Source organism: Orcinus orca, chromosome 14, assembly GCF_937001465.1.
Source record: "Orcinus orca chromosome 14, mOrcOrc1.1, whole genome shotgun sequence".
NCBI classification, from domain to species: Eukaryota; Metazoa; Chordata; class Mammalia; order Artiodactyla; family Delphinidae; genus Orcinus; species Orcinus orca.
The window spans coordinates 20,573,503-20,591,026 of NC_064572.1; the positions used below are offsets into that span (position 1 = coordinate 20,573,503).

Here is a 17,524-nt window from a genome sequence, read left to right on the forward strand (position 1 = left end):
CTGTCTCTAAATACAGTTACATTGGGGGTTAGGGCTTCAACATATGAATTTGGGGAGAACACAGTTCAGTCCGTAGCTGTCACATTTATCTCACAGGAATTTTTATTATACAGTTGACCCTTAAACAACGTGGAGGTTAGGATCACTGACCTTCTGCATAGTTGAAAATCCACATATAACTCTGTAGTCGGTCCTCTGTATCCACAGTTCCACATCCACAGATTCAAACAACATGGGACATGTAGTACTATAGTATGTATTTCTTGAAAATAATATGTATATAAGTGGACTTGCACAGTTCCAACCCATACTGTTCAGGGGTCAACTGTACTTTCTATAAAGCGGCGCCTGGCAGAGTTGGGCATTCAATAACAAGTAGCTACTACCAATATAATTATGGGACATTGTGCAATGAAAACATGTCCTTAAAAATTTTAAAGAAGATGAAAATTACATACTTTCCAAATTTATTTCTTCCAATTTCATTTAATTTAGATTGGAATCTTGCTTTATGAATCATCTTAAAGTCAAAATTGTAAGTCAATATAATTTTATTAAAATACTTTTAGTACACATATGTGATGGTTTAAAGTGACCTGAAAAATAGAAATGTTAATTGCTCAAAAATAGAATTGTTTGAGATGAAATGCTACTAAATTCATACTGTTATAATCCAGTGGGGGAAGAAGTGAGCAAACCTAAATACAGGAAAATTTTTAGAATGGACTTTTTAAAGGCTGTTAACCCTTTCATTAATATCTCCTTTCAACTTCTGAGGAGAAGAAGGGAGAAAGGGTAAAAGAAAGAGAGTCTTTTAAAAAAATCAGTATTTAATATGTATAGCTGATTTACTTTTGTTATAAAGCAGAAACTAACACACCATTGTAAAGCAATTATACTCCAATAAAGATGTTAAAAAAAATCAGTATTTAAATGGACACTCCCCTACCTTTGAGTTCCTGCAAAAAATAATTTTGAAACAAAGGGGTATGGGTCATGATATTATTAAAATCTGATTTAGACGATGGCTGGGCTGCAGCAAGATATCAAAAGCCCCCATGTTGAACATGCTTTCAAAAAGAAAAGGAACACTTAATTCTTTGACCTTCCATATCAAGGGAAACATCAGGAGAGAATATTTCCTTTGTGAAATTGGGAAAGGAAATGAATTCTGGTTGGAGGGACAATCGGAGGGAATATGTAAATGTCTGTTTGGATACATCAAATGTTGGCTGGACTGCAGTTTTGTTGACTCTCTTGGAATTAATTTTGGGATTAACTCCCCTAACAATACTGTTACAATAATAATCTAGGGAGACTCTAGACTGAACATAACATAGCTCTTGAAAGAGGTTAAGAATAAAAAAGAACAATAACCCTTAACATCTTCTATGCATAAGATTTATTTCTATAACTGGAAAAAAATACTATCCTGGTTCAACATATTTCCTCTAATTAGGAATCTAGTTATATTAGAAAACAAAAAACTTCCAAATCCAGGATTTTCTGTGCTGCTTACTACAGAAAATCTAAATTCTCTCTCTGATATTCAAAGCCTCCATTATCTAATCTTATCTCCCCTTCCCCTTCCTCTTCCTTTACCACATTCTATCAAGCTGAGCAACTCAGTAGTTTCAACCTGCTGTGTATTTAAAAATGAAACAAAACAAAATGTTTTAGAAAGTTTCCCTCACTTCAGCTCCTCTTCATCAGACCTATTTGATGTAAGTGAATAGGGGGTGGGAAGAGGGAATCACATTTAACCCCCCGAGAATTAATCATATTCAGCTCAAGAGTGTATGAGTCCATAGTCTTTCTCCCCCTATTTCGCACCCTCTTAACCCTACACCTAAGAGGATTTGCTGGAATTTCCAAAGGCTTCCAGGTAGAATTACCAACGAAATGCCTAGTCTGCGAAGTGGTCAATAGCAAATGAGAATCAGGAGCTTCCTTCCCTACTTTCTCCCTCCCCCTTCCCCCGCCCAGTAGCAGGCTGTGGTAGTTGTACAACTGAAATTTCTTTTTTTTTTTTAATTATGGAGAAAATAAGTTTCTATAATCTAGAGAAGTATTAAAACATGTATGATAGGTTTTATTTGGGACATGAAGAAGACATTTCAACCATATGTCACATATGTTTTATTGGACCATGGGTCCCTGTTAAGAGCAAAGGGCTCTATTGCCCCTTCAGCTTGGTCCATCTGAGAAGTGAGGCTCTGACATGGTTTTTGGAGCAAACGTCCCTTCAAATTATGACTGCCTGTTTTGGAAAGCCCTCCTCTTACATCTCTACCCATCGACGTCCTTCCTGTATTTTGCAATGTAGGAATTAATGGCAGCAGTTAATCTTAACTTGTATTTTTCTTGTGACCCAGCACATTCTCCACTGTTTTTTTGTTATGTGTATATATGACTTCGCTTTCCTAAGTTCCTTGAAGACAGATCCTGAGTCACATATATCTTTATGTCCCTTCCCTCTTCCCTCTCCTTCATTTTTTCCCCCTCCTCAGTGGTCTCAGGTGTCTTTTTAAGTCTTTAATTAATGTTTATTAAGCAAATACTTAAATGCTTGAATGCCTGAATTTATAAACAAAGGGAGGATTGAGCAAATGAAGTGAATGGAGGCTGCTGGCATCTATGAGGACATTTTCTTCCCATTTCAGCGGGTCTGGTAACAAGTATGCTCCTCTTGCTGTGTCCCTTGAGGAACTGTGACACTGTGGTAGCATTTTCATGAACTTGAGAGACCCAAACTTGAATCTTGCCTCTTCTATTCATTCATCTTTAGAAAGTCGCTACCTTTCCTGAGACTCAATGTCCTTGTCTATGGAAATGGGTATAATAATATCCACCTCATAGGGTGGTTGTGAGGATTAAATAAGACAGTGTTATGAGCTTGATACTGTATATGCTCAATACATGTGAGTTGTTGCCTTACCCAGGCTCAGCTCTGCAGATACACTCATGGCCACATATTCAGCACCTACACTTAAAGCAGACCCACAGAATACCTGGTTAGAAGATTGTTTCTTCAAATAACTTGAAATCAACCCCATTTTTAAACTATGGTTCTCAAAACCAAACCTATTTGAGACTCCCTGAATCAAGGGAAGTTGTTTGCAGTGCTGTGGACATCATTATGTCTAACTTCACCTTCACGGTTAAGGCAGTTACTGTCACACAGTCATGGTTGGCGTGGGCTTTTTGCTCATCATGACTTATAAAATGCTGTACCATCAGCACCCTGCCTACCTCTTGGTCTCTGTTGCTTGCATTCTTCCTCACTGTGCTCCTATAATGGTGTTTTCTTTCAGTTCCGGAAAAAAGCTGAGTGAGTTCCTAACTCAGGCCTTCACACATGTAGTTCTCCCCCTTGAAATACCTCTCTCCCTCACTTTTCACCTGATTATCTCCTTCTCAAAATTCATGTCAGCTCTATAGGACTCCACAGAAAAGCTTTCCTTGTCCTTCCAGCCTAAATTAGATCTCCTTGTTACACTTGTTCTATATATAACACTCTTCACTTTCACCCCATACAGTTTCAAATTTTATAACTATATATACGTGTATGTGTACCTGTGGTCACTAATTGTCTCCCAGCAATTCTGAGTAATATTGGAGTGGCCAAAAAGTTCGTTCGGTTTTAAGTACAAATAAAGGACGCTTTTCATTTTCATGAAGACCTTTATTGAACAACGTATTCACTAAATGAACGAACTTTTTGGCCAACCCAATACAAGCACAGAATTGTGTCTTGTCTGCTCAACATTATGCCCTCAGCTCCTTCCACAGTGTTTGGCACATGATGGGCTCCCCCAAATCGTCAGTGATTTCATAAGGTCCTAGTTGATTTATAATTCCAACTTTCTTGACACTCTGTTGCTGGTTTGACTAGAAATCTCTTTTTGAAATATCATCATAAATTGATTCTTATCAGAAGTTTTTCTGAAGGAAACTAATTATTCTGTTCTTGTATAAATTTGGTATTTTTTGCCACTACGAAGGATTTTAATATTTCAAGATGACATTTAGCTGTTACTTATTATTTTGAAGGTTTGTCATATTCTTGATAGTTCATTGTCAGTGATTCATTTTTGGAACCAAGGAGAATGTGAATTCTAAATATTAAAAACTAAGCCCGATCCCACCTCTTTCTGGGTAATTAACCAAATTGCAGGCCCTTTCTTAGGGGCTACAAATCATTTTACTCCAGTTTTCATGTCTTAATTGTATCAAAAGTAAGTAGATACCAACCACAAGCACTAATACCAGAGAGGGGTCTAGCCATCTCAGAAATAAATCAGGTTTCTGGTTGCTTGTTTATAAAATTATGTTACACTATTGAGAGACTGACAAAAACTGATAAATATATGATTAAATGAATAAGACATGTCCAGGTGGGATATTTTTACAAAATTGATAATACCTGATTACTGATGAGCTACCTATCCTTGGAAACTCAGACTTATTACAGTTCCAACTATCACTACCCTATCACAATATAGAAGATGCCCAGCATTAATACTTTAATGCCAAATTGCTTTCCCTTTGCTCAGCTAGTTTTTCTAAATTCCAGCCTTCCTGAAGATAATTTTTCTCCAGAGAAATTTTTTTTTATTTGTTTGTTTGTCTTTTATTTCACAGCCCTTAGCCAACACACCAATTCTCTCTAAATACACAGCAGGAGCACCTTACATTAAAGGATGTTTTTCTCTATTTGTTTATGTACTTATTTGTTCACTACTATGTTTGTAGGTCTTCCTACATGCTAGACACTGCTCTGAGCTCTTAAAGAGCTATACTCATTGCTTTATTTTCAGTTCACTTCATCCAAATATAAAGTATCATTTGTCATACAAAGTTGTCATTTCAACATGACAGTGTTTTTCACAAAATGATTATGTCATGACATTTAGCAATTTAGCCCTGCAATGGATATCTACTTCAACTCACCATTAGCCTGGAATTAGGACTCCATTTTCCTCTTCCCCAAAATGATATTTATTATTGTTTTCTTATTGGAAAAGTAACATTTATTCACTTTAGAAACATACAACAATGGAAGTAGGCAAATAGAAGAAAAATTAACCATAATATCAGCCACTACCCTGTGCAGCTTTTCTCTCTGCAAACAGTGAGGATTCTAATCTTGTAATTATATGCATAAATCTGAAGATAGATAATATTTAAATGGAGCAAAAATAATGTTCCAAAATTACTTTGATGCGAACTGCGATTTTATTTATATTTCACTGCTCAGTATTTCCTACTCTACAAAGGCAGCGTGGAGTTGTCAGGATATACTAGACCCAGGTTTCAAAATCTCATGTTAAACAGCCTCGAGGGTCTTCAAGATTTCTGGAGCACTTTATATTAATAGGCTTCTTTTCATGGAAATCAAGAAACTAGGTCAAGATATCCTTTCATGAGCCCCTAAACCGTGTCTAACAACTTAAGGACTGTCTGGCCTCCTTACTTGTAGACTGGTTTCTTGAAGTGGACCTTAACAGCCACGGTTTCCATCTGGGCTGCTCAGGAGGGCTTTCTGTTAGCACAGGGGGTAAGGGTGTCCAATACGACAGCCTCCAGATAGCACCTACCTCTCTGCCACCCCTCAAAATGCACCCTGTGCTCCTCTAGAACACACGACCCCCAAATGCCTGGGAAATCACTAATCTGTCATCACCTCCCTCCTAGAGCCCTTTGCTGGTGCCCGCCCATAAGGGAGGAGCAGGGGGAGGGGAGGCCGCAACCAAATGGCCGTAGGCTGGTGAGAACTCCCCACCAATGGAAAATTGAATATGGAGTGTGTATGTTTCAGTAGGTACCAAGATCAGATGATGGGTTTGTTTTGTCCAGGATCTTATGGGGGAGCAGACTAATAACGAGAATAGAAGAGACAGGGAGGAACTTCAGATGGGTTAGGAATGCCTATTACAGTGGAATCGTTCTTTAGATTTCCAAAGCCCTTGAAGAATGCCCACATCTAGGTTTTGTAAAAAGGAGAATACTTCTGAAGCTGAACACTAGGCCTTTAATTATAACTTTCTTTGTTCATTGTCACTGATTGTTTTTTTCAGTAAGGTAACATTCTCAAAGTATATTATCAACCACTAGCAAAATTAGTATTACATACTTCACTTCGCTTAAGAATTTCCAAGATGATATCTAAACCAAGAACAAACTCCATTAAAATTGAAGTTGCTCACGTTCAAACCTCAACAACATGCTTCAGGATGACTAAACGAGCTCTAGGGACAAAATATGCATCGATTTTTAGGATCGACATTACTGTTTTTCTCATAGAATTTCTGAGGCAAAGGAAATCGTGACATCTTCGTAAATGAACTGGTTCCAACTGAAACCCTGTGTATTACCATCATGATATTCCCTCAACCTGAAAAGCCCTTCTCTCTTCTCTCCACTCTTGTAAAACCACCAGCCACTTCAAAGGCTAGGACATAAAGCACATACCTGAGAAATTTTCCACGTCCAACAAGTCTACCATACAGACCGTATCTTTATTCTGAAGCCTTTCTGCACTCTTGGACTTAATTTGTGGAAAATTATTTGGTTCTCACAGTATTGTTTTGTCTTGTCCTCATATAACTGCGCATGTTTTATATTCCTTCAAGAACACCATCATAGCACCTACTATAATAAATGATTGTTTAATGAACAAGCGAACTTAAGCACTAATGACTACAGGAATTTTAATGGTCTCTCAGAGGATTAAATGCATTATGGATGTTATTTATATAACACTTCAATTTATTTCACTCTATAAAAGACAATGGTATTTATTTCTGTTCTGTGGAAGAGATTGGTTCTTCACTTCAGGACCAAAAATGAAGACGCTCTAGAATTTTTCCCCTCTTCTGTCTTCTTTTGCATCTGCTTTGATTTTACAGGGATGTCTGCTTGTGCAAGTGTCTCTGAGTCGTGGCCATGTGGAGTCTGAAATTTTGTACATTCTAAGCAAAACCATCCTAGTACTCATTAGCAAGTCACCTGAGATTTACCTACCCAATTGTGAAACAGAGTAAATACTTTGACCCTTTCTCTACTGTAGGGAATCCTTGACCCCCAAAATATACGTAGTTGTACTGTCCACAGGCAAAACCCAGTTTGGTTACCGAATGCAGAGCGCAACAAACAGGCTGATGGAGTTTAATCCGAGCGTGGGAATACTTCTCTGAGTTTGGCTTCCTCATTTGCAAGTAGGAGCTAGAATAGTAGCACGAGGGCTGTTGTGAGGAGTGAAGGAGGTAATCCATTCAGTGCAAAAGCCTGGCTCAATAAAAGTGAGGGCTCACCATATGCTAGGCATTGTTTTTGTGATTTATTATTACTAGTCGTGACCTTAGATAAGTGACCTAGCCTTGCTATGCGGCAGCGTCCTCATCATAAAATAGTAATAAAGATGAAAATGAATTCATTGGGTGGTCGTGAGGATCACATGAGATAATGGATGTAAAGCAGGCTAGGAGCATCGTCAGTACTCAGTAATCAATAACTGTTACCACCTGCATCATCACCATCACTTTCATCATCCTCCTCATCTCCATTATTAACAGACTGTCAGAAAATGGCATAGCCAATATATTAAGAGGCTATTCCTAATAATAAAATAGGTGTGTGGAACAGGGGGCTCAATCAGGGAAATAAGAAAGCAAAGGACTCTTGTAGGACCCAACCGAGGCTGTCAGAGGCATCCATCATAGAGAGGACTTCTTTTTTTTCTAAGAATTACTAATTTTTATTCTAATAAGCATACAAGATTAAGTCAGTCATGCACCAGCTACTTCTTGGAGGTCAGACAACCCAAAGATAAAATATAACCCCTCTCCCTGAACAACTATGGGTGGTAAGTTTATATTCAGAAAAAATAAACAAAATCAGCCCCACCTTGGCATTTTATATTAAAATTGTGGACTGTTAACAATCCTGACCGTGACTTTCAAAGAAAGTTCATTTTTTCATACCTGCATATTAAAAAATACTATTTTATTTTTTAAAAACCACGGGTTTTCTTTAACAAAATGATTTATGCACTCCACGTCTAACACGCCTGATATTGGTACTTTAGAGGAACTTCCGGAGTAGGGAGGGAAATGCACATGGGGAAAATAAACCTCCATGTAAAGGTGAATTTTCCATTGTTATAAAAGTGAAGCTATTCAGATTCGTCCTGATGCTGTATGCATAATAATGTCACTGCTATGAGAAGGAGAAATGCTTGAAATTTAGAAGTAGGGATATACACATATACACTGACTCATGGGAGCTGCCGACACTAATTTGTACTTTGTTTTTCTCCCAGTCAAGTACACGAAGTTACAAAATATTATAGCCTTAATTTTCAGTTTTAAATGTCTCACTTGAACATACTGGTGGAGAAAAACACGGGCATCATTCAGTGGTTCAATTTCCTGGGGGTCCCATTCTAAATGCAGCCATAATTATTGATTTGATCCCAAGTTCATTGTGAAATAAAGGAAGAAAATACGACTTCTTCTTAGGAGCAAAGCATAGTACTAACTCAAGATAGGTTAAGACTCTTCCTCCTAAACCATGACTCGGATCACTAAAAACAAAGTCATTTGCTGGTAACATTCAGTGTATGCCTACAAAAAGGATGCAAATGTAAGTCACCCTTTTGCCTTGAGCTCAAGGTTCAGGATAGAAAATGCATACACACGAACACATGTGAAGATAATGAATATTATAAAGCTCTGGATGTACACTGCAGGCAGTGCTGGTAAGTCCAATGCACAGTGGAAAGTATTATTGGAATAACTAAAAAGTTAAGGAGAGATATCAGGAAATCTGGACAGCAAATGTGAACAAGAAGAGAAACAGTTTATCTCCTGGGAGAATTTCCGGTGCCCACCCTGGCCATATGGAAATCATAGGGTCTCCTTCTAAATGCCTTCATTTCGTCCTCTCTGATACCCAACGAGATCAGGAGAAGAGTGCTTTTATTTCCCAACGTCCTCTGTGGCGTTTTCGTAAGCAGTTTTGGTAGAGGAAGATACATATTATCAAATACTACAGCATCATAATCCTACAGAGCTCTTCTACACTGCTCAAAACTTGTTCAGGATCAGACCTCATAGGATACCTGTCAAGTCTAGGTTTTTCATTTCCGCTGCTGAACCGTCTAAATACAATTGATTAATCAAATCAGATTTCACTGAGTTTTTTACACAATTGGTTTGAATTTGCAATCAATTTAGGATGGAATCTCTTTTGATGTTTAATTTATCTTTCCTGTTTTTAGTTGGGGGCCAGCCAGACATTTTCAAACACATGATGTTTCAAATGAGATATGGTAACAGATACACACTACTGTGTATAAAATAGATAAACAACAAGGACCTACTGTATAGCACAGGGAACTCTATTCAGTATCTTGTAATAACCTATAATGGAAAAGAATCTGAAGAAGACTATATATATACACATATATGTGTGTGTAGGTGTGTATGTATGTGTCTATAACTGGATCACTTTGCTATATGCCTAAAACATTATAAATCAACTATACTTCAATTTTTTTAAATGAGATATGATCAAATATAAAATTTAGAAGGAATTTCTCACTTGGAGGCAGGGGACATGGGGAGAAGAGACAATGAAGACTAGTAGAGAAAGTCAGTATTTCTCTGTCTTCTGGGAGGATGTCGGAAGTGTCCCAAGGCACGCATAGCTCTTCTTCCTCTCACTTCTTTCATCGTCTCCCTGGCTCTTCCCTTGCCTGGCTCCTTCTCTCTCTAACGGACTCAGCTCACACGTCGCCTCCCCAGCTAGACATCTCTCTTTCCACCCAGTGGAACCTTCCCCCGGGCCTCCATCCCTCTATACCCCATCCCACTTAGGCCTTCATAGCTCTGATCCCTCATTTGTTTACCTGCTTATTGTTACTTATCAGCACACCTGGTTTTTTTCTTCCAGTTTCACTGAGGCGCAATTGACATACAGCACTGTGTGAGTTTCAGGTTGTACAGCATTAATGATTTGACTTACGTACATCATGAAATGATTGTCACAGTAAGTTTAGTGAACATCCATCTCATACGGATACAAATAAAAGAAATGGGAAGAAACAGTTTTTCCTTGTGATGAGAAGTCTTAGGATTTACTCTCAGTAACGTCCATATGTAACATACAGCAGTGTTAATTATATTAATCATGTTGTACATTACATCCCTCGTACTCATTTATCTTATAACTGGAAGTTTGTACCTTTTGACTGCCTTTATCCAGTTCCCTGTCAGCACATTTGTTTATTATTTATTTTATTTTCTGAGTCCCTTGACTAAGATACGAGTTCTTTCAGGGCAGGATTTTACCTGCTTTATTCACCTCCGTATTCTTGGCACTAAAAAAAAAAACATCTAACACACTTGAGATGTTCCAGGTATTTTTGCTGAATGAAGAATGATAAGGCTCTGTGTTTCCTCCAGAGAAATCTGTTATCGTTTCCCCACACTCACCTCCCTCAGGATGTCCTTTACTTACCCAGCCTTGGCACTCTTCTCTCTCATATCTGCTTTTCCTGCGGCGGCTCAAATGCTGTAAAGCCCCCTCTCCCTCCCTACTCACCATCCCCTGGCCATGTCCCCACCCTGCCCCATCACTCCTCCCCACATCCTTTTCTCCTCTAAATTGTTAGAGTCTTAACATCCCTGCTTTCCCCATCACCAGCTCAATGATCTTTAAATGGTTTAACAACTCTGTGCCTCAGCTTCCTCACCTAAAAATGGGAGAAAACAGAAACAAAATAACTACAGCTGTTGTCAGGATCAAGTGGGAAGTTCTGTAAAACACTTGAAAGAGCCCGAACATCACAAAATGCTAACTATTCACAATTATTCTTATTCCCACACATGTGAACGCTTCATTGAAATGCTACATTTTATTTTAAAATCTCAAATATGTCTGTTTTCTGTTTCTTCACAGTGTCTAGCATGTGTCATGTTTACTTAGTAGGCAGGTCAACAAGTAGTTGTCTGATTCAACCTAATAAAAGAGAAGGGAGGGGACTTCCCTGGTGGCGAAGTGGTTAAGAATCCGCCTGCCAATGCAGGGGACACAGGTTCAAGCCCTGTTCTGGGAAGATCCCACATGCCGCGGAGCAATTAAGCCCGCGAGCCACAACTACCGAAGCCTGCGCGCCTAGAGCCCGTGCTCCGCAACAAGGGAAGCCACCGCAATGAGAAGCCCGCACACCGCAACAAAGAGTAGCCCCTGCTCGCCGCAACTAGAGAAAGCCTGCGGGTAGCAACACAGCCAAAAATAAATAAATAAATTTATTTTAAAAAAAAAGAGAGAAGGGAAAGAGACAATGCAGAAAGGTGACCATATAAGTGAGCTGTTTTATTAACTCAATGATATTTACCTTGTATTCTTGAAATTTTGATGAAGAAAGCTCAGTGCTTACAATTCTACAGTTTTATCAATAAATTCAACTTAGATTTCTACTTATTCTCAGATACCACCTGCTTTTAAGAGAACAGGCTTCAAATTTGTCACAATCTTGATCGTTTTCCTATTTCCTGAGGAATATTTTATCAGTATTAGCTAGAAAGCAACTGGAAATCTTATCTTCTGTTTGACTGTACCTAAATGGTAATTCACAGACCCTTTGGATTGTTGCCCAGACAATAGAAAACAAAATCAAGAAAAAATAAAGCAGTGATACTAATTTTCATCTTAATGAAAAGTAAGTGAAGAGCAGATGAAATTAATAAATACTAGAGGAAAAGGGCCAAATTCCACCAGCACACATTTGTTGGACTTAACAAGGAACGTGTCGTTGGCTTACCCTCTTTATTCTATAGGATTCCAACAAATTAAGCTCCTCCAACTGGCAAGTTCTTAGTGTTGATGTAATGTTGCCTGTCCCTGGATAGCTGAGCTCAGCAGCTCTAGTTCCATTTTTCCTATCCAAAGAATAGCTAAAGAAACATTCTTTGGACAAGTGTAATATGTTTGCTGCGTTTCAAGAAATTTTTTTCACATTTTCCTCTCTAGCTCTGTGTATTGCACCATGATTTCTATAGATTTGATTTATTTGGGGCCAGGTGCAAATTTTAATAAAAAGAACAATGTTCAAACTAGCCTAGAGCAGTCTAAAGGAGTTTCATGGATCCGATATTCCAGAAGAGAAATTTTCACTTCATGTGTAAACAGAGTTTAGTCTACCGTTCAGGCCTTGATTGATTGATTGATTGATTGATTTTCAGTGTGAGAGGGTTGTCCCTCTTCCTCCAACTCGTCTTCTTTCTCTTCTCCTCTTTCTTCTTCTTCTCATTCTCTTCTCCTGCCTCCCCACCTCCTCCTCTCCCCCTCCTTCTTCTTCTTGACTAGTAAATAGACAATGTATTCAATTGATACAAAGGGTAGTTCCTTGACAAGTTTGTTTAAAAATTGAGGGCATAATATACATAAGTCTGTAACTTTATTCTTCTGACAACATATCATGGACATCCCTCAAAGTCAACAGATAAAATCTAGCTCATTATTATTATTTTTTTAAAGTTTTTTAGCGGTACGCGGGCCTCTCACTGCTGCGGCCTCTCCCACTGCGGAGCACAGGCCCTGGACGCACAGGCCCAGCGGCCATGGCCCACGGGCCCAGCCACTCCGCGGCACGCGGGATCCCCCCGGACCGGGGCACGAACCTGCGCCCCCCGCATCGGCAAGCGGACTCCCAACCACTGCGCCACCAGGGAAGCCCTAGCTCATTATTTTTAATACCAGCAAAATATTCTATAGCATGGGTATATTACAATTTTTCAACCAATCTATTGGTGAATAATCAGGTTGATTTTAGCTTTATTTTCCACTAACAAGATGAAAATTAGTATTTTTGTATGTGTGTCTTTGCATGTGGGTACTTTTGGTTCTATAGGGTAGAGTCAAAATGTAAGACCAATGGATCGAAAGATACAGATATAGGGACTTCCTTGGTGGGACAGTGGTTAAGAATCCGCCTGCCAATGCAGGGGACACTGGTTTGATCCCTGGTCCAAGAAGATCCCGCATGCCGTGGAGCAGCTAAACCCGTGTGTCACAGCTACTGAGCCTGTGCTCTAGAGCCCATGCTCCACAACTACTGAAGCCCATGCACTCTAGGGCCTGCATGCTGCAACTACTGAGTCCATGTGCTACAACTGCTGAAGCCCATGCAAGAGCCCGTGCTCTGCAACAAGAGAAGCCACCGCAATGAGAAAGCCGCGCACCGCAACGAAGGGTAGCCCCCACTCGCCGCAACTAGAGAAAGCCCATGCGCAGCAACGAAGACCCAACTCAGCCAAAAGAAAAAGATACATATATCTTTATATTATGTAGATCTACATAAAGATCTCTGTAGTAACATTTTCCTACTTAGAGGAACATTTTCCTACTGCCATCATTTTTACTTTATCTTTTTTTTTATTCCATCAGCCTTGATTTTCTAATGGCAACTTTTTTTAATGTTCAAAAACAACAAAAAATTATGCTTTTCCTTACTCAGAAAACTTCAATCCAGAAATGAAGTATGTCCCAAATCAAACCCTTTTTAAGTGTCACCATGTTATATCTGGGATAATTTTCTGTATTTTTTTAGCATTCCACTTTCTGATTTTTTTCTCAAACTTATGAAAGAACAGCATGTGACCTTTGTCCATCACGAAAATGACGATATTTGTAGACTCGGTTTTATTTGGTAACATCAGTAGAACAAAGAATTACTTATCACATTTCTGTTTAGATCATTTTACAAAGACTCGTTTGTTCCTGAAATTTTATAATAGCCAAGTCTATCAAGGATTTTTTATTTTTTTTGCTAACTCTCAAATATAATCTTGATATTGAGCCAGCAAAATTTTTTTTCAGTTAGTGCTATAATATACAATATACATCATGGGCCTGTTCTGAAATAAAGATGAGAATTATTTTCTGCTTTTTGGCTCTGAACCAATGGTTTACTGGCCAGTCTCTCAGGTAAAGTTTTTTGACTTTTACAGACAGAAAATACGTCCACTGGACACAGAATATTTTTTAATAAGAAAAATAAGAAAAACTCTAGGATCTAGAAAAGACCATTTCTTTTGTATTCATTGACCATCAACGTATATTATTTCATTTAATTCATAACAACCTATGAGATAAGTATTTATAGATGAGGAAACTGAGACTCAGAAAGGTTAAGTAACTTATTCAGTGCCTCACAGCAAGTAAGTAGGAAAGCCCTGATTTTTACTCCATTATCTGTCTGATTTTGAATCCATGCTCTATATACAAACATGTCCCCAGTTTCCTGTTTAATTTGCCATATTGACCATCACCAGTTTTTGGCCCATCCTTTAGTCCTCTCTCAGTTTTAAGTTACATGTCAATCTGAGTCAATCGGTGGTCAGTGGTGATACGGACATGAAGGTTCCATTGCCTAGAGGATTTCTACACAACTGGCATGGAATTTTGACTTAATGTGAGCTAAGCCCTCACTCTTGGAGAAGAAGGAGGATATTTCAGGGCCAGTTGAGCTGTTCCTTCTTCTGAGGTTGACATGTCTCCCAGAAGCTCTGATGATGGCTGGTGGCAGGACTACTTTCCATGGAACATATTTAAGCCTCAGATTTCATCCTCACGTTACTGAAGATATTTTTTACCCTAGCGTGTTAAAGCTACTCAGTAAAAGCTAAATCAATCTCATGTGATCCGCTTGCTGGGTGAACACTTTTCTCTCTTTTGTTTCTTTAACCCTAAGGCTTATTTGGGGAACTAATACTATTTTTCTTTGAGATTTCCGAAAGGCATACTGGAAAGTTCCTCAGATCGCTCTTGCTTGATAAGCTGTTAATGGGGGGAGGGGCAGTGACATTCCTCCAATCCTTGTTGTATTAAATTGATTCTACTTGAATAATTCCTTCATTGATAATTCTAGAAATTTTTCGACAGTGGAAAATTGAAGCAAGACTCACATGATTTTAAGAGACAACGCATTCTCTCCCTTGGATTGTAGTGAAATACACAGCCTTTTGTAGTTTAATATGTAAAACTGTCCAGAGGGGTTTTTTCTTTTATTTTTTCTTAATATGCCATCATGTACACAATTCTTGAATTGGCTAACAGTATTTTCCTCTATCTCATAGCAGTTGGTATTCTTCTTAAATATGGCATACATGAAAACACAGACTCATTGTTTTAAAAAATAATACAGAAAGAGGCCTAACTCAGATGGAGCCGTAGAGGTAGAGGTGCTTTGTAAATGGCAGGGAATCTTTTTCTCAATTCTTTGATTGCCATCCAAGTCTTTGGGGAGGAAATAAAACATCACTAAAGAGTCTGCGGTCTGGCACGTTGAGGTGAAGGCTGAACCACTGCCTGCTAGTACCTTCACCAGCGTCGTAACCCATCTTTTTTTTTTTTTTAACGTTGTAAATGCTATATAAACTTTATATGAGCAAACAAGCTCAGAAATGCACATTCATCTCAAAAGTACCATCTTAGTACAAGTTAGAGCAAATTAAGATGAATCTAAGCAGGTTAAGTGAAACCAATGTCAAAATCACACATTTATATCTAAGGTAACTTCCTAAGGTGATATAGAACAAATCTAAGTGAAACTAAGCAGACTGTTTGAAACAAGCAAGAAATGACACATCTGACAAGATGGGCTGACCATTAACCGAGGCTCTCGGAAGCAACCAAGCCCGGAAGACACCTGAAGCTAGTGCCATGCTGCGGCTGGTTTGCGGCGAAGCGGCTGAAACCACAGACGTGCTGCGAGTGGCTTCTCACCCCGGGAAGTGCTGCCCCCAGCGCTGCCCGATGTGCACAAGCCCTTACACAAGTCGCTGATGCCCGGCGAAGGGCATTCCCATAACTGCATGCACTCAGGCTAAGCCGTGCACAACCACACCCCAAATTCAGGACGCAGAGCACATGACACCCCCGTCGCCCCACTACTCTCCCACTTTGGAGCACTTTCTGCAGAGCATGCAAGCGCTTCCCTTCTTTTTTCCCATCTTTCAAGTTGCTGGACCTGGGGTTGGGTGGCGTGTGGCTGCAACTGGAGCTTTCCCCTCTCCCGGGTTGCCCTGGGACCCTGGGGCACTCCGTTGTGTCCAAGCGACGCCCAAGCATCCCGCGCTCCTTCGATGCTCCCAGCGAGGACAAAGGGGGTCCTCCGCATCCCAGTAAAGAATCGTCGGGGAGACGGGCTCTTGGGCCGCCTGAGAGTGCCGCAAGGGACAGCGCCCGGGGACTCGGCGTGCCCTCCCTCACCCAGGGTGCGCTCACCACTTGTAGCCTCTGCCGCGCTTGAATTTGAGGGTCAGCGCCGTCTCCAGAAAAAGCAAGAGGTTGAGCAGCGCCAGCAGCCAGTACCACGGCTCCTTCTTCACCTCGGTCACTCGCCAGACTCCAACCAGCGAGTGCAGCACGAAGAGCAGCCGGGTGGCCAGGGCGTTGAGCAGGACCAGTCCCTCCATGCCGCCCGGCGCGCTCTGCCCGCGCCCCGCAGACCCCGCCGCCCGGAGCACCCGAGCCCGCCCGAGGGCGGGACGCGACACAGCTCCGAGACCTGCCGCTGCTGTCGTCCTCCCTCACCCTCCCGCGAACAGGAGCGAGCGGAGCGCCCCTCCCCCAAACTTCCTGAGAACTCTTGAAAGAGAGGCGATTCTGCACCCAGCTTTTCGGGCTTTCCGGGGAGTCTGGGGCTGCGCCGCTCGGGCTCCCAGGCGTTATTCCCCCGCGCTTGCCCATCCCCCTCCCAATCCCGGGGAGTGGGGAGGGCCCTCCCCGTCCCTGCCCTCGACCCCCGCCGCCCGGCCTCCGTGGGGTCCTCGAGAACCTCGCCGCTCCGAGGAATTGGAAAGAGGGAGGCGGACTGAAGGTCGTGGGGCTGCATAGCCTGAAAGGGGGAGGGGGACGTCGGGGGCTGGGGGGTTCCCTTACTTTTCCACTGAAGTACTTTAATTCACTCACACTTCTTGCAGGAACAGGCTCTCACGGTGACTCTGAGATGGGACGCAGGAGAGCCGGAGAATCTGCTGCGCAGGCAGGTTTAGAAATAAGGTTCCAGCCCAGTTTGAAGAATTAAAACTTTCCCGGACTAGAGGAAACGAGGCACCCTGGGCTTTCCCAGAGCTCCCTGCCCCTCCCTTAGCAGACGGGTAGCCCGGGTCACTTCCACTGTTTGGACCAGGTGTTATTAAAGCAAAGAGATAGTCTTTATTATGTCTCGCCCCCCCACACACTATTTTTTCTGAAAGGAAGTAGGGTGGCAAGACAAGAGGGCAGAGGGGACAGTGAGGGGGAGACAAGATAAAGCTAGGTTTAGGTCAGACGGAGAAATTCATGGAGTAGGGAACTGTACCCTTGACATCAATGACTCATGAAGTAAACTCCGACTTGCCAGCACCCAAGGCAAAGAGGCAACTGAAGTCAGCGTTTCCCAAAGCACCTTCATGATTTTTGTTTCCTTGTTTGGTCTCCTACCACCTGTACCACTATTAACTTAACATTT

General features: G+C 40.8%; 1 protein-coding gene across 2 annotated transcripts in view; it reads right to left on the bottom strand.

Moving 5' to 3' along the window:
• The window catches only part of TMEM26 (transmembrane protein 26), a 47,013-nt gene extending 30,209 nt beyond the window's left edge, over positions 1 to 16,804 (bottom strand). For both annotated transcript variants that reach the window (XM_004279979.3, XM_033406053.2), the window contains exon 1: positions 16,297 to 16,804. In XM_004279979.3, coding sequence (XP_004280027.1) covers positions 16,297 to 16,487 — 191 coding nt within the window. In that variant the 5' untranslated portion in view covers positions 16,488 to 16,804. The remainder of the gene's footprint in view (positions 1 to 16,296) is intronic.
• Positions 16,805 to 17,524: the final 720 nt, after the last annotated feature.